The sequence below is a fragment of the Lagopus muta genome, chromosome Z, assembly GCF_023343835.1.
Source record: "Lagopus muta isolate bLagMut1 chromosome Z, bLagMut1 primary, whole genome shotgun sequence".
In the NCBI taxonomy this organism is placed as follows: domain Eukaryota; kingdom Metazoa; phylum Chordata; class Aves; order Galliformes; family Phasianidae; genus Lagopus; species Lagopus muta.
In genome coordinates this window covers 2,512,408-2,526,178 of record NC_064472.1, presented here as the reverse complement: position 1 = coordinate 2,526,178, position 13,771 = coordinate 2,512,408, and the positions used below count along the sequence as shown (strand labels likewise).

Genomic DNA, 13,771 nt, shown 5'->3' with positions numbered 1-13,771 from the left:
GTCCACCCCTGGTGGTGTTCAAGGGCAGGTTGGATGGGGTGCTGGGCAGCCCCAGGGCTTGTATTAAATGGGGAGGTTGGTGGCCCTGCGTGTGGCAGGGTGGTTCCAACCTTGGCCATTCCATGATTCAAACAAAATGAAACAACATTCCAGATGAAGATTAGTTCCCTCGTTCCACCAAGCTGTGGCAGAAACACAGCAGGAGTACTTTAGTGATGCTGATGGGAGAAAAATGAATTGATTTCTACGCAGTGAGATGGCCTTGTCTGCAAGCAGCACCACGCATCCTTGTGCGCCAGCTGGAAAGGCGTACCAGAGAAGCCTGTAGCCAAAGCTATTGCTATGCCCACAGCAAAACAAGGAATATTGCCACAGCTCTTTGAGAGAACACACACAGGAATCCACAGGAAGGAGACTAAGGATTAGCCCATCCAGTTGGTGCAAGTCTCAACCTGCTCACACACAGAGTAATGTCTTTCACCCAGACAAGTCAGCCTTATCTGCTTCACAGGTGAAAGTAAACACGTGTGCCAGCAGGATGAAATACACCCGTGGTAGGAAAAGAGCAACTGCTTTAATGAACTTGGTCTGAAGTCTGCAGCCGAAAACACACATTGAGAATCCTCGCAATAGCTGCCCAAGAGGTGATTTTACAATCCAAACTGTACCCTTCCAGCCACAACATGTGGGAAATTCATGGCATTTCTTTGGGCTGGTTAGAATCGCCCCCTATTTCACAAGAAAACATACAGTAAATAATGACAAAGGAGTCAAGGTGAGAATTAAAACTTTTATTAGTGTATTCACATATTAGGCAAATGCAACACTCATGAAGCTTATTTCTTAGGTTCACAAGTTCTACCAATACATTAGTCTACTGGTAAAACTAGCACAAACTGGTAACTGCTTTGTCAATTTTCAAAAGGTGGTTGGCCCTCTTCTTCAAAGCTCGATTTTTTGGTATTGCTTCTATGTCCTAGTCATTACGGCATAAGAATATCCACGACTATCCTCAACTCAGTATTAAAAGCTGTAACACTGGCCACGATTTTGTTCTCCAAGTTATCACTAGCCGTACTTACAAAGTACAGTGCTGGTGCAACGCGTGAAACCATGGGAAAGGACAAAAGCAATCCTGCTACTGCCACAGTGACATAAGAATGACAGACAGCTAGATCACAAGATTGTTAGTAAGATGTATACTTGTCAAGTCAGAATAACCCTTCTATACAGTTTCCCAACCCTTCCCCAACCCAGACTTATCTGCAGAATATATTTCAGAGTATTTTTAATATGGTGCAGTTGTAGTGTCCAAGGGTTCACAATAACATGCACAGTTGTGAAGAACCTAGAAACCCTCCTTCGCTGGTCATACCTCAGCAACCACTATCCTAAAGGTTTTGCAGAAGCAACTACTTTTAATAACAAGGCCCATTATGACATAATGAATGAGTATGACCTGGTATGTCAGTAAGCTGTACAAAGCTAATCAGATCAGAGATTTACGTTCTGTTACTGAAACATGTTAAGAAGCTGCATCTATTTAAAACCTATTAGAAAGAGTCTAGTTTACCCTGGGAAAGGATTTTTCAAAGTGTTTGGCTCCAAAACAAAACAAAAAAACCCCTAGATTTTCAGTAGCATCTGCTTATTGAAAGCACACAGATGTTAGGGGTAAGTCACTTTTGTATTTAATCCAGTATCCAAAGCTATCATCAACTCTATGAGAAAAAGAAAAGCACTGACTTCAGTGATCCAAGGTACAAAAAAATCCTAAAAAACACAGTGCCAGCAATACTGCTGGCAACAGATGCATCAGCTCATATGGGTAGGGAAACGTAGACTCCTAGTGTGATGGATACTCAGAATTTAGAGTACAGAGATTCACTTTAGGCCCCATTAAGAATATACAAATTGTCTTGAGATTTCAGATAAATCTCAGACATTTATTTCCCTTCCAAGGGAGGGATTTTTCTTTAAGAAGGCAGCAAAAAAGTTAAGCTTGTATACAACTAAAGTCTGCTTTTTATGTTTAGGACAACTTGAAAACCTGCTTATATAAAAAAAAATATAAAAGAAGATAGGAGTCAAGTCTTGAAATTTTATGAGAGATTTGCCTCAATCTAAAAACAAACCAAACATCTAACTATGGGAACTAAAATGTAGAACAGCACAATACTGTGATATCTGAGATCATGATACATTACCTTTACGTATACTTAGCTATTCATGTTATTGATAAACCATTAGGACACTCAATTATATACCCAATAAAAACACCATTAAGAATCTTTAGAGCTGTTCCTTCTTCTCTCTGAAGAAGGCATTTCTATATACTAAGTTTTCATCTAGTATCAGAGTATAGGAAACAGAATCCACAAGGTGCTTTAATTGATGAGACCTCAAGTGCTGTTTTTCATTAACAAAAAAAAAAAAAAAAAGCTTTTTTTGGATAGTAAAGAGTTCATGAGGACCACACACAAATACTACGATAGACGAGCTTTTCTATGAAGTCTGTTGATAGGTCTTAGTATTTAGCCCACTGGTAGCAGAGGAAGGAGTTTTACGACATGCTGGAGCAGCGTACTGAAGGGGAGCCCATCTGAGTCAATACTTTGTCCAGCCATTGTAGAGGTCCGTTCAGATGGAGCTCAATCCAGCAAGGAGTGCTTGTCACGGTCTGCCGCCTGAAAAATCAGGTGGAAGAGGAAAGTCAGAAGGCAGTTTTTCAAACCGTGAGGTTCTCCATCACACAATCCCTCACACGGCGGGGTTCATCTCTCCCTGCCACGCAAAGGTTAAAATCTGCAACCATTGTGACCAGTGCACCAACAGCTCAGCAGCCTTCAGAAGAAACAGCCACCCCACATCTATAAGAAACAGCAATAACACCATCAAGAAGTATTCCAACAGGGAGATGGTGGAGTCACCACCCCTGGAAGTGCTCAAGAACCATGGAGATGTGGCACTCTGGGACATCATTAGTGGGCATGGGGTGGTGATGGGTGGCCAGCTGGTGATTTTAGTGGTCTTTTCCAACTGAAATGATTCTGTGACATGCTGCTCTGAAGAATAAAATAAGAGCTGAAGCAAGTGCTATGAGCACCATGCCAAATGCCTCATTCTTCAAAAGAAAGTCAAACTGAAAACTGTGCACCGACTGTGGTGTTGATGTCACAGACAGCTGTACACAGCTAACATCTCCACCTTCAAAGAGCCTGCATGCATAATTACAACTTATTATTATATAATAATAATATAGCTGTTTATATTATTATAATGACTATGTTTGAATTTAACTGACTGCTAGAAGAAATAAGAAACTGAAACACTCAGCTCTGCACAGGTGGGATGGTCCAGCAGCAGAGCGCTGCGGTAATCGTAAGATCTGCATTTTTAGAGCAATTGTCAAGGGAGACGTACAAGGCAACCATGGTAGATGTTGTCAGAAACACCACACTGTAACAGAGCGTGTGGTTACACTGCACTGATGTTATCTCAAAAGGAACACTCAACTTTATCTCTGATTTCCTGTCGTCTTATTTCTAGCTCCACATGCGTTTTGCACATCCTCACGCAAACAGCTCACAAAAAAAAAATGTGTTTCTCTTGTCTCTTACATCAACTTGCCTTATTTTCCCACAACAGAAGCTGTTAATTAAACACCATTTCGAACACCTCGGTGAAGTTGAAAGCTTGACAGCCATAAAAGTTCCACTCACTTTCCCATCCTCCTTGTTTCTGAGACCTGTTATTCAAACACCTTCCTTCTCATCTCCAAAGTAAAGAAATCAGTATTGGACCTACTCTGCCTGAGAACTCCTGTTATTTCCCTGCACCCACTCGAGGCATAGAAGTTTTCTCAAACAAGAATGGCAAGACTACTGTTGCTAAGCCAGTTTTTCCCAGTAATTCTAGTTATTCCCAAATCAAAGTGAGGAAGCATTAAGATTCAAAGGCAGCAAATCAGCAGACAGAATTCCAGCCCCTTCGTTTTTACAGTCGGCACTGGAACCCTTCTCTTGAAGGAAATGTGTTTATAGAAGCAGAGGAACTGAAAAGGCAGAGAAATCAAGCTGGTGAGAAGATGGATTTTGAAAGCTGCCTGTAGTTTTACATTTTCTAGAAGAAAGCAGCTGGGGTCTGTGCTCTCTCAACACTCTAAAAAACACTGTTATCTCAGCCCTGAGCGCCTGTGCCAAAACAAAGCGATCCAATAAAAGAACAATCTAAACCACAGGAAATGTAATTCCATTTTGTCTTGAATCCTCTCCCAAAGAAGGAAGTTCATTATTCCACGGCTGTCAACTCCCCTACAATGTGTTCCACAATACACTTCCTTAATATGTTATAACTGGGTCTGTTCAACAGCCCTGGCAGAAGATCAAATAGTGACAGTCCCTTCGCAGCCATCTCAAAGCTGAAGCCTGGTTTCTTCTACCCATAGATTTCCCACCTGAGCATCACTAAATCTTCGCTGTAATTACCTCTAACTAATGTTCTTCTGAAGAACAGCACCAACTTCAGCAGAGATGCACAGAAACTCATTCAGTACTCCTTCAGCAGATTCTGTGCTGTTTGAGCAGTTTCCTCTGAAGCTTTTTTAACCCTATGACCTCTGAAGGGTTGGTAGACTACAATCAACACTCTTTCTCCTTAGTAAAAGCTTCACCCAAAGCCTCCTCACTGCTTTAGCCCAAGACATAACTCCATTCACTTCAAGCTGTCCTCATGCAATCTGACTGAGCCTTTCTTCTACTCTGATTTGAATGTTGTATTTAATTATGTGTGAATGTATGCATTCTCCTTCAGAGCTAAATCCAACTGTTCTTTAAACTGGAGCCAGATTTTTCCTTGCGTACCTCTTGCTAACAAAGAGGTACCAATTTATTCCATTACTCAAATTTTTCATTCCATCTAATTAGGCTTTTACAAAATTGGCTTCATTTAGCTGCAAATCCTCCCCCACATGCTGACAGCTCACATTTACGTGGATATACTGCAAGAAAGGAATAAAAACCCCAGGATCTACAGTGCAACCTGGCATTGTTTAGCTTCAGAAATCATGAGGGCTTTTTTTGTTATGGTCTGTATTGCAGTAGGGTATCAATATGTCAGACTGCTTTCAGTAAATAATTTTTAAGGATGTTTAAGGGATTTTTTTTGTTGTTGTTTGAAACCACACCTATAATAACGAAATATTGAAATAATGAAGTATTTCAAGCTGCTCAGTTAGAAGGTGCTTTCTCCTCTTTCCAAACTGCCATCCTACGTCATAAAGAGGCACCATCCTAAATGGTTTTTAGTTTGTCCTAAGCAATAATATAATTGGACTGTATTCAAGATAAAAGACTTTTTTTTTCCCCACTCAACCGTTTTCAGCAATTTTACTACAAAAATGCACAGCTTACTCTTTCAAAGTTTTTTCCACTGTAAGTCCCAGTGCATTTGCCATCACCTAAAAGCATGTTCTCCAGTTGCTGCACTCTGAGTCACTCCAACACCTTCTTTTGGATCCCCTCAACTGCATCCCACACTACAACCTAATAAACTCATTTTACTCTCCACCAAACAGCACAGAGATGGTAGATCTAACAGCAACTGTAAAACAAGTTCTGAAACTTGAAGATGTTGTCAATGGTTTCACTACAGTAAGCCAGCAAGCAGGATGAAGGGAACTTTGATGGCATTCCTTGCTCAATGAACTTGAGTGATATACGAAAATCAGTTTATTGGTCTTTTTGACTGAGGAGTTCTATAGTAGACACAGAGAAAAAAAATATGGGTTCAATTTACAGACAGCACAGCTGCAGTAGCATATGGACAGATTTCAATACAGATGGAAAAAATGTAATAGAGAAAGAAAAAATTGTTAACTCTAAATTGAAAAGTTTTTTTCTTACCTGTACTCAGCTCCCCATCCTTTAACAAAACTCATCCTGATGGTACACATTCTGGTAAGCTGATAAACTGCTTCAAAACCCTGATTCACAGACTGAGCCAGAAGAGCAGCAAATTCTTGGTTATTAAAGATTTTTAGATTGCATCCTACAAAGAAAAGATCAAAAAGGTACACTTAACAAATACTTGTGTTAGCTACACCAAAGGCCAAAACCATGAAGAAACCCTTTGTAAGTACCAAAAGCAAAGCAAACGACATCCTGTGAATCCGTTCACCAGACTTTGTTTTTGTTTTTTGTAGGAAGCCTTCAGTAGGCAACTGACCTGGTGGGATTTTGCAGACAGTTGCAGGATGCCAGCCATATCTTTGATTACAGTTGGGGCTCTGAACAAAAATTGCGCTATCACTGAGACACTCAGCAAAGACTTCGCCGCCGATGTAATAGAGACGCACTCCCCTCCCTGGAACAGAATTCAAAGCAACTCTCGTTGTGATATGACCCAGGCACATTAACAAACAAGGGAATAATTTGTTTCAGAGAAGGCCAAGTTTTTTTCCTTACAACAAAAACAGAAATCAGTTATCTGGTTAAGCATACTGCTGGGCTGACAGCTGTAGCCAAACAGCATTAACTTGCTTTTATAGATCACACAGTATTGGAAGTAAAAAGCAGAATAATATTCAGTATGGCATGAACTGAATTTTCTAGCCAGGTAATGGTCTACAACCAAACACAAGAGCTTTTTCACTTAGAGAGAACTTGAGAAATATCACAATTGAAATAAACAGATCAGATTCAGTGTAAACAAAGTGTGCCAACGTGAAGTGTTGTATGTGAAGTGTCTTGTGCTGTTAAGAGACGGGAAAAACTAACAGAGCAAGTCTACCACTCGCACAGACTTTCCTCTTGATGCACCCACACCATTTCCCAACCCACTGCATATCCCTTTTGCTTTACTGCTTTGACAAAAAAACAATGGGGTTCCATTTAGACCTATTGCTGAGAAGAAACCAATATGAAAACCTATTGTTCATTTTTGAATTGTGATCTTGTTCTGCCTCAGAGTGAAAAAAATCTGCATGGGTTATTTCTGTCACATGTAAGAAGGAATGTACAATTGATTTTCCCTCCAAAAGCTATTTATAATTAACAGGTCTTTTAGAGACTATAATGTCTACTCCCCTTTTTTCTTTATAACCATTTTTCCAGCAAAACATCAGCTACTCTCTACAAAAAGGGAGAACCCCTGACATGTTTGCTTTTCCTCACAATTGACCATTTTCATCATTTGTTACAGACACATCCTGATCTTCCTCAAACCTACAGTTTTATTACCCAAGCATTGCCATTTGAGGTGGAGGAAATCAGGTTCTACTCAAGATGTAGCAGCAAGAAGAATGTTAAAAACAGTGGCTACGGCTAAATAAAATAATCTGAAAAAATAAAATACCATTTCTGGAAGAAGATGTTGCAATGTGGGAAAACAATATTCCTTAATTATTGAAGAGAAAATACTGATCATGTTGTAATTGAGCCTTGAGAGAGAGAAATCTGGAGTCTGGAGCATTAGAAGAGGAAAAAGATCAGATCTTTACCTATGTGCCGCCTTGTCATTTCCACTGTCGCGTTTCTGTTGACGTTGGAAAGCAGGCCTAGACAAAACCGTTCGGAATTGGATGGATCTGTGAAGCCATCTACAGTCAGAGAAGGCTGTGATGCATGGAAGGTTTCTCCCACTCTTTGATTCAACTCATAATATGCTATTGAACACCAGAATGCGGGCTCCGAGTAAGTGACTGGCTGCAAGTCTAAAAAATTAAGAAAGAAAGAAAGCTAGCACAGAATTTGAGCCTGAAAAGGAGCCTACCTGCCCTGCTGTTCTTCTCTTCCAGAAATGACAGTCTCCTCAAGCTACACACGTTATAATTCTGCTTGCTGTTGTTCTTAGCTACCCCAATAAAAAGAACGGAATTCAGTATTTCACACAAAGGTGAGTGGGAAGAGGAGAAGGGATGATGTAGAATGAGCACAGCTCATGTATTCCAGCACTTGCACTTTGCTTAGCACAATGATTAGGCCACTGTTACTGTGAATTCAGACACTGAGAGACATTTCTATTGCCTTTCTGTAACTTAAAAACACTTTGGTAAAGAAGAAATTAAACTGAACCACTCAGGTTTTACTCTCTTTGCTAGAGATTGAGCTGCAGAAATAGGGTAGTTATTAATTAGCCATTAACCCAGCTACATGGGTCAACCCAATAGCCTCCTACCAAAACTCTCTTTCCTATATTATATCTTCACTTTATGTATACAAGTACACTAAAAATAGAGTCATCACACACACTCAAACATATGAAAGTGTTTCCAGCTTACCCAGGCTATGGTTGACTGGAGAGAGAGTACTGGGAGACAGCTCTGCTGGAGATCCTGTTGGAACAACACAGATTGGTTCAGAGCAATATACAATATATTCTTCTTATTTTAGGCAGACAGGTATGACTGTTATTTAGGAACTAGCTTTCTCTTAAGAGTTCTTAGGACTTAAAGCCCTCAGAAAACCTGTAACCAGATTTCCAGCAGGTCCCATCTTTATTCAGAATTCAGATTACATTTAATTTTCCAGACTCCTGGGAACCTAGCCCTCCTCATAAAGAGCCTTATTAACATCTCAGTGGGGCATTTGGCAGAGCTCTCTTCACGCACAGTCTGTGAACATTTATTTATTTATGCACTTCTCCACTAGGAAGATCTCTCAGTGTAGCCTCCCTAACAAGAATTAATTTGAAACACAACAGGTTATACAGAAGGCTGCTGCTGTCATGACTTGGGCTGAAGACACGCTATTACATGTGAATGGACCACAACAAGCAATTCCAAGTCTTCAAAGTGGTGAAAAAAGAAACGTTACCTGTATCCATGCTTTGGTTCAACTGCTGGTCACTCGTTTCTCCATCTTCACTGATATATCCTGGAGGTGGTGTTTCTGTTAAAAGAAAAAATATCAAAATTAATGTATAGTTTAAACGAATGAGAAACTTGCACGATGTACTATCTGGGGATTGGTCGTCAACTCCCTGCATGCTTTGTGTGATACCTGAACACCGAACTGGAATTTCATTCTGCTGGATTTCCTCCCTCCCAGTAAGAACTCAGACCCGTTACCTGCCCCACTGTCCATGTAAAACGCATCATCCCTGCGCGCCCATCAGTTGCTCCAACATGTTACACAATTAATGTATATCCCTGTTTTTTCCAGGCAATACAACATACTTCCACTACAATGAGTAATAATTTTGCAATTGTGATTAGCAGCTTTCACATTTAGTCGAATTACAAATGAAAAAACCATCTGGTGACTTCCACAAAAAAATAGGAGCTGTCTTCGTGCAGTACAACCATCAGATCAGACACCCTCCTACGCCTTACAAGTTTTTAGATTTAAAGGTTATTTTCCAGCTTGGTCCCTACATTCACTTTTTCTTCAGCACCTAAAAGTTGCTTTCACACATTAACAATAAGGTATTATCTGATCGGTTATGATGCACAAGCTCTCCTTATTATGACAAATCCCAAGTTGTATTGAAAAAAAAAACCAACAAAAACCATCTATTCTCATCACTAGCATTTATTAAAAATGGGAGTATCACTGACCAAAGTAAACTCAGTAACAAGCATTTTGACACTAGAAAATGTCAAATTTCACAGAAATATCTTTAAAACCCAGGAGACTGTGGTTGTTCCTTCCCTCCATTCAAAATTAATTTGTAATTCAGATAATGTGCTAACCAACTGCCTTTCAGGAAATAATTTTCTTTGAACTGGACATGAGTCTTTTCCTACTTACTGAAAATAAAATGTCAATTTCTTTATTGGAAGTGGTAACTGCTAACTGATCTCTATAATCACCTCAGAATTGTCTCAGAAACATCTAAGAGTTTAAACATTTAATTACGTATTACCAAACACTAAGAACAAAGATAAAGTGTTCTGCTTCAGAATTAAAATAAAACTGTATCTACTATCACGTCAGAGATTTATAGGAGAAGAGTAATAACAGAAGAAAGCAAGAGGAAACTTGATTAAATCACCAGATTAAATAAAACTGAACCAAAAGAACTACATTTTCAGTTCGCTCTAAATATAGATGTGACAAAATTCAAGTGAGAATTTAAAAGAAAAATAGAGGGAAATCTTTATTACCAAGAACAGCGATGATAAAAATCACACTTGTTTTGAACATTTTTATAGAACTCACTGTGATAAACAGGACTGCACCCATCTTTTCATTTTTTGTTTATAGTGAAGCCCACAGATGTGGTTAAAGTCAATAATAATTTCCAATCCAACCCACACTTCCAGCTTCCAGTTCTTAATTTGAGTTTTTTGGCACAGATTATGTTCTATATTCACTCAGTCTGAACACAGCCTCCCTGCACCTATTAATACAATTTTAGGGTCAAAGGTGAGAAACAGCACAGCTGGAAATTAATTAACAAATCCCAGCCAGAAGTCTGGACACTGTAGCTCAAACTGGAAGGGCCATGAAGGTTATCCTACATCTCTGCAGTCACCACCTGCCCAGAAAAAGCACATGAAGTACACACAAGTGATGATCTCTTTGTAGACCAACAGCTGTAGCCTGGCCTTCTGCTACAGAAAACGGTTCTCCAAAGCAGGCTGTCAGACTAAAGAAGGCTTATCAGAACCCAGCTAAGCAGCAAAGATTAGCTATCAACATCAAACAAACTGAGATTCAGATATGATTCTTGAATACAAGAGCAGTGTCTGTGACAAAGAGGAGGCGAGGTGTGGTGAGCTGCATAAAGAAGTGAATATCACGTGAGTACCTGCAATCACCTTGAGCAGGCTTCTTGCCAACAGCTACCCAGAGTTCCCTGAGCTCATTTCCTGGATTTCCAAATGGTGTCTCTTTGCAGTAAGCAAAGTCCACAAACACCATGAAAAAGCCCTCAGACTGAGTCAAAAAAAGCATACAAAAATGAAGAAAGCAACATCAAGTTCCTGCATCTTGAACAGCCCTTTAAAAATCTTGTCACAATCTTAGGATGGCTTAGGTTAGAAGAGATCTCAAGATCACCCAATTCCAACCTCTTTATGGGGGCAACAAATTTGGCATTGATTTAACAAAGGAGATCAAATTCATTGACATTTTCTTGGCTCTACTTCAGCTTTCAGATAGATTTACAGGAAACATGTAACATCCTGGTATTAGACATGCAGATAAAATATGTACATGACGTGTTTGATTTTAAAGGCAGTCATTCCTCTCATGTCAGGATCTGAATTACCAGCTTATTTCAGTACTGGGATGCTGGAATATAATTGCCTTAAACACTTATGAAAAAAAGGCTGCTTGGCTCAGTTGAATCTTCCCAGAAACTTCCTGAAGCAGCAGGAAACTGGGGGAACTACAGGCCAGTGAGCCTCACTTCTGTGCCTGGGAAGATCATGGAGCAGATCCTCCTGGAAGACACGTTAAGGGACATGAGGGATGAACAGGTGATCCTAGATAGCCAGCACAGCTTCACCAACAGCAAATCATGCCTGACCCATTTGGTGGCCATCTGTGATGGAGCAACGGCATTAGTGGGCAAACAGAAGAAAACTGATGTTATCTACCTGGACTTGTTGAGGTGCTGTGGCACTGGCACAGACTGCCCAAAGAGGCTTTGGCTGCCCCGTTCTTGGAAGGCCAGAGTGGATGGGCCCTGGACAGACTGACCCAGTGCTTGATCTAACAATGGGCAACCCTGTCCACAACACAGGGGTTGGAACTAGATGATTTTTGAGGTCCATTCCAACCCAAGCCATTCTATGATTCCATGAAACAGGGAATTGGGATAGGAAACAAAGGTCACTCTTTTCATATTTCAATAAGAATAGAGGCTTGTGTGTGCACTGCAGCAGTTCACTTTGTGGTTTTTTTTTTGTTTTTTTTTTTTTTTGTCTTCAGGTAGGAAGAAGCAAACAGGAGGAAGAATTCTTTATTAATTCAATACTCTTATACTGAATATTAACAGCAAAACTGTACATACACTGTAGTAACAAATACACAAGACAGACTTCTATAGATTATGAGCTACAGATCAAACAATTTTAAGTCACTGTTTCATTTTTAGGAGTTCCACTTGAATTAATAAAGGAAATCAGCACGATTTGATTTATTGGTACATCCTTCAACTCATTTGATCACTTAGGAGGATGGTGCAATGTTAAGCATACTGTTTCACGTTGGGAGGTAAGAAAATACCTGGTATGTAGTTGCTCTGTGGTTCAATCCCAGCTGGGAAATTAGTGTTCTCAGGAATGGAATGGGTGTAGTCATCAAGAGGTGGAAGCTCTGTCAGGATCTCAGTGTGCCGTGGCACCAGGACAGGAGGCAAGACTGGAAAAGAAGTCAAAATATTAATAGGACCCTCCAAACTCACAATTCTATGAAGTGAAACAAAAAACAAATCTAAGCCATGTAACAGTTTCTTTAGGTGCGTCTCAGTACTTCTAACACTGCAATTGCACTGCCAATTACTAGAACAAGCAGATTGTTCTTGAACATGACTTAGTGAACTATTCTCATTTTCTGTTCTCATTTTCATGCTGGACCATCCTCAGCCAGCTGGAAATCGCTAGCACTACTGGAAACACTTAACAGGGTATTCAACACATTGATAAAGATTTTTCAGTACCTTTCCTATTAAAAACTTTAAGCAGATGGTATTCTCCAAATATTTATCCTTAATCATCTTGCAGTCCTGGCACAAGAACACACCATCCTTCTCTATTTTTCATTTGACACATCATGCTGAACAAGTACGCAGAATCACAGAATCATTAAGGTTGAAAAAGACCACTAAAATCATCCAGTTCAACCGTCCACCCATCACCAAAATGCCCACTCACAGAATCACAAAGTCCAGCCCCAACTCACCCCTACACTAACCCACGTCCCTCACATACACACAGACCATAAAGCCAGAAGCAGTCCTGTCTTCCTACCTGGTGTCTCCACTCTCTGGTAGTGGTATGGGTTTACACACACTTCATCCTTCTTAAGATTAAAAGCGTATTCACAGTTTTCGATTGCTTTAAGTTCATGGTGGCTGTGAAGGTCCGGCCAGCGCCACAGACGACAGTAGATGACGTGCGGAAGTCCTTTACGATGCGACACCTGTAGCCGGCCATCGAGAGATCTACATGGGAAAGATGTGGAGAGGAATTCACAGGCTGCACGCTGCCTCAAAACCGCTCAGTCAACAGCGTAACACACAGGAAGGGCAGTTTGCTCATTTTCAGAATTCAGCGGACTGACGCTGCTAGTGACATGTGTGCTCTTGTTAAAATGCTTCAGATGGGAGAAAAACGATGGCATCAACCAGCGTTAACTCATCTCTGAGCTGCTCAAATTACTGCCAGTGAATTTAGGGGTCATTAAAAGCCACTTTACCTCCAGCCAAGTATTTGGGGTGATCGCTTCATACACATTTTTTAAATGCAGAAGACACTTGTTGAGAGAAAAATCACACACTTAACAGTCCCTTCAGTTTCTAAACCTCGAGGCTTTGCGTGGCATGGATGCTTTATAGTTTTAAGCTTAACAATTCCCTGGGTACTGCAGGTCAGTCTCTAAGCAGCCAGCTGCCCAAGGGATCCACATGGCGGTGTGACTGCGATGCAACAAGCGAGAACACACATCTCACAGGGGCTACACGCTTTATCTTCTTGCCTTCCTCTGCCTTGCTACCAGCTGAAAACGTTTTGCTAGTTTTAAGACAGACTGCATATGCTTACACAAATGCAGATGTTTATGATCATTATGGGATGGGAGACAAACCTCAGTACACAAATCAA

The 13,771-nt window shown here is 40.4% G+C and overlaps 1 protein-coding gene across 4 annotated transcripts in view; it reads right to left on the bottom strand.

Moving 5' to 3' along the window:
* Positions 1-2,421: 2,421 nt before the first annotated feature.
* The window catches only part of SMAD2 (SMAD family member 2), a 38,490-nt gene continuing 27,140 nt past the window's right edge, over positions 2,422-13,771 (bottom strand). For all 4 annotated transcript variants that reach the window (XM_048931615.1, XM_048931616.1, XM_048931617.1 and 1 more), the window contains 8 exons: positions 12,920-13,113; positions 12,177-12,311; positions 8,814-8,888; positions 8,279-8,332; positions 7,499-7,711; positions 6,226-6,363; positions 5,904-6,048; positions 2,422-2,687 (listed from right to left, as the gene is read on the bottom strand). In XM_048931615.1, coding sequence (XP_048787572.1) covers positions 2,564-2,687; positions 5,904-6,048; positions 6,226-6,363; positions 7,499-7,711; positions 8,279-8,332; positions 8,814-8,888; positions 12,177-12,311; positions 12,920-13,113 — 1,078 coding nt within the window. In that variant the 3' untranslated portion in view covers positions 2,422-2,563. The remainder of the gene's footprint in view (positions 2,688-5,903; positions 6,049-6,225; positions 6,364-7,498; positions 7,712-8,278; positions 8,333-8,813; positions 8,889-12,176; positions 12,312-12,919; positions 13,114-13,771) is intronic.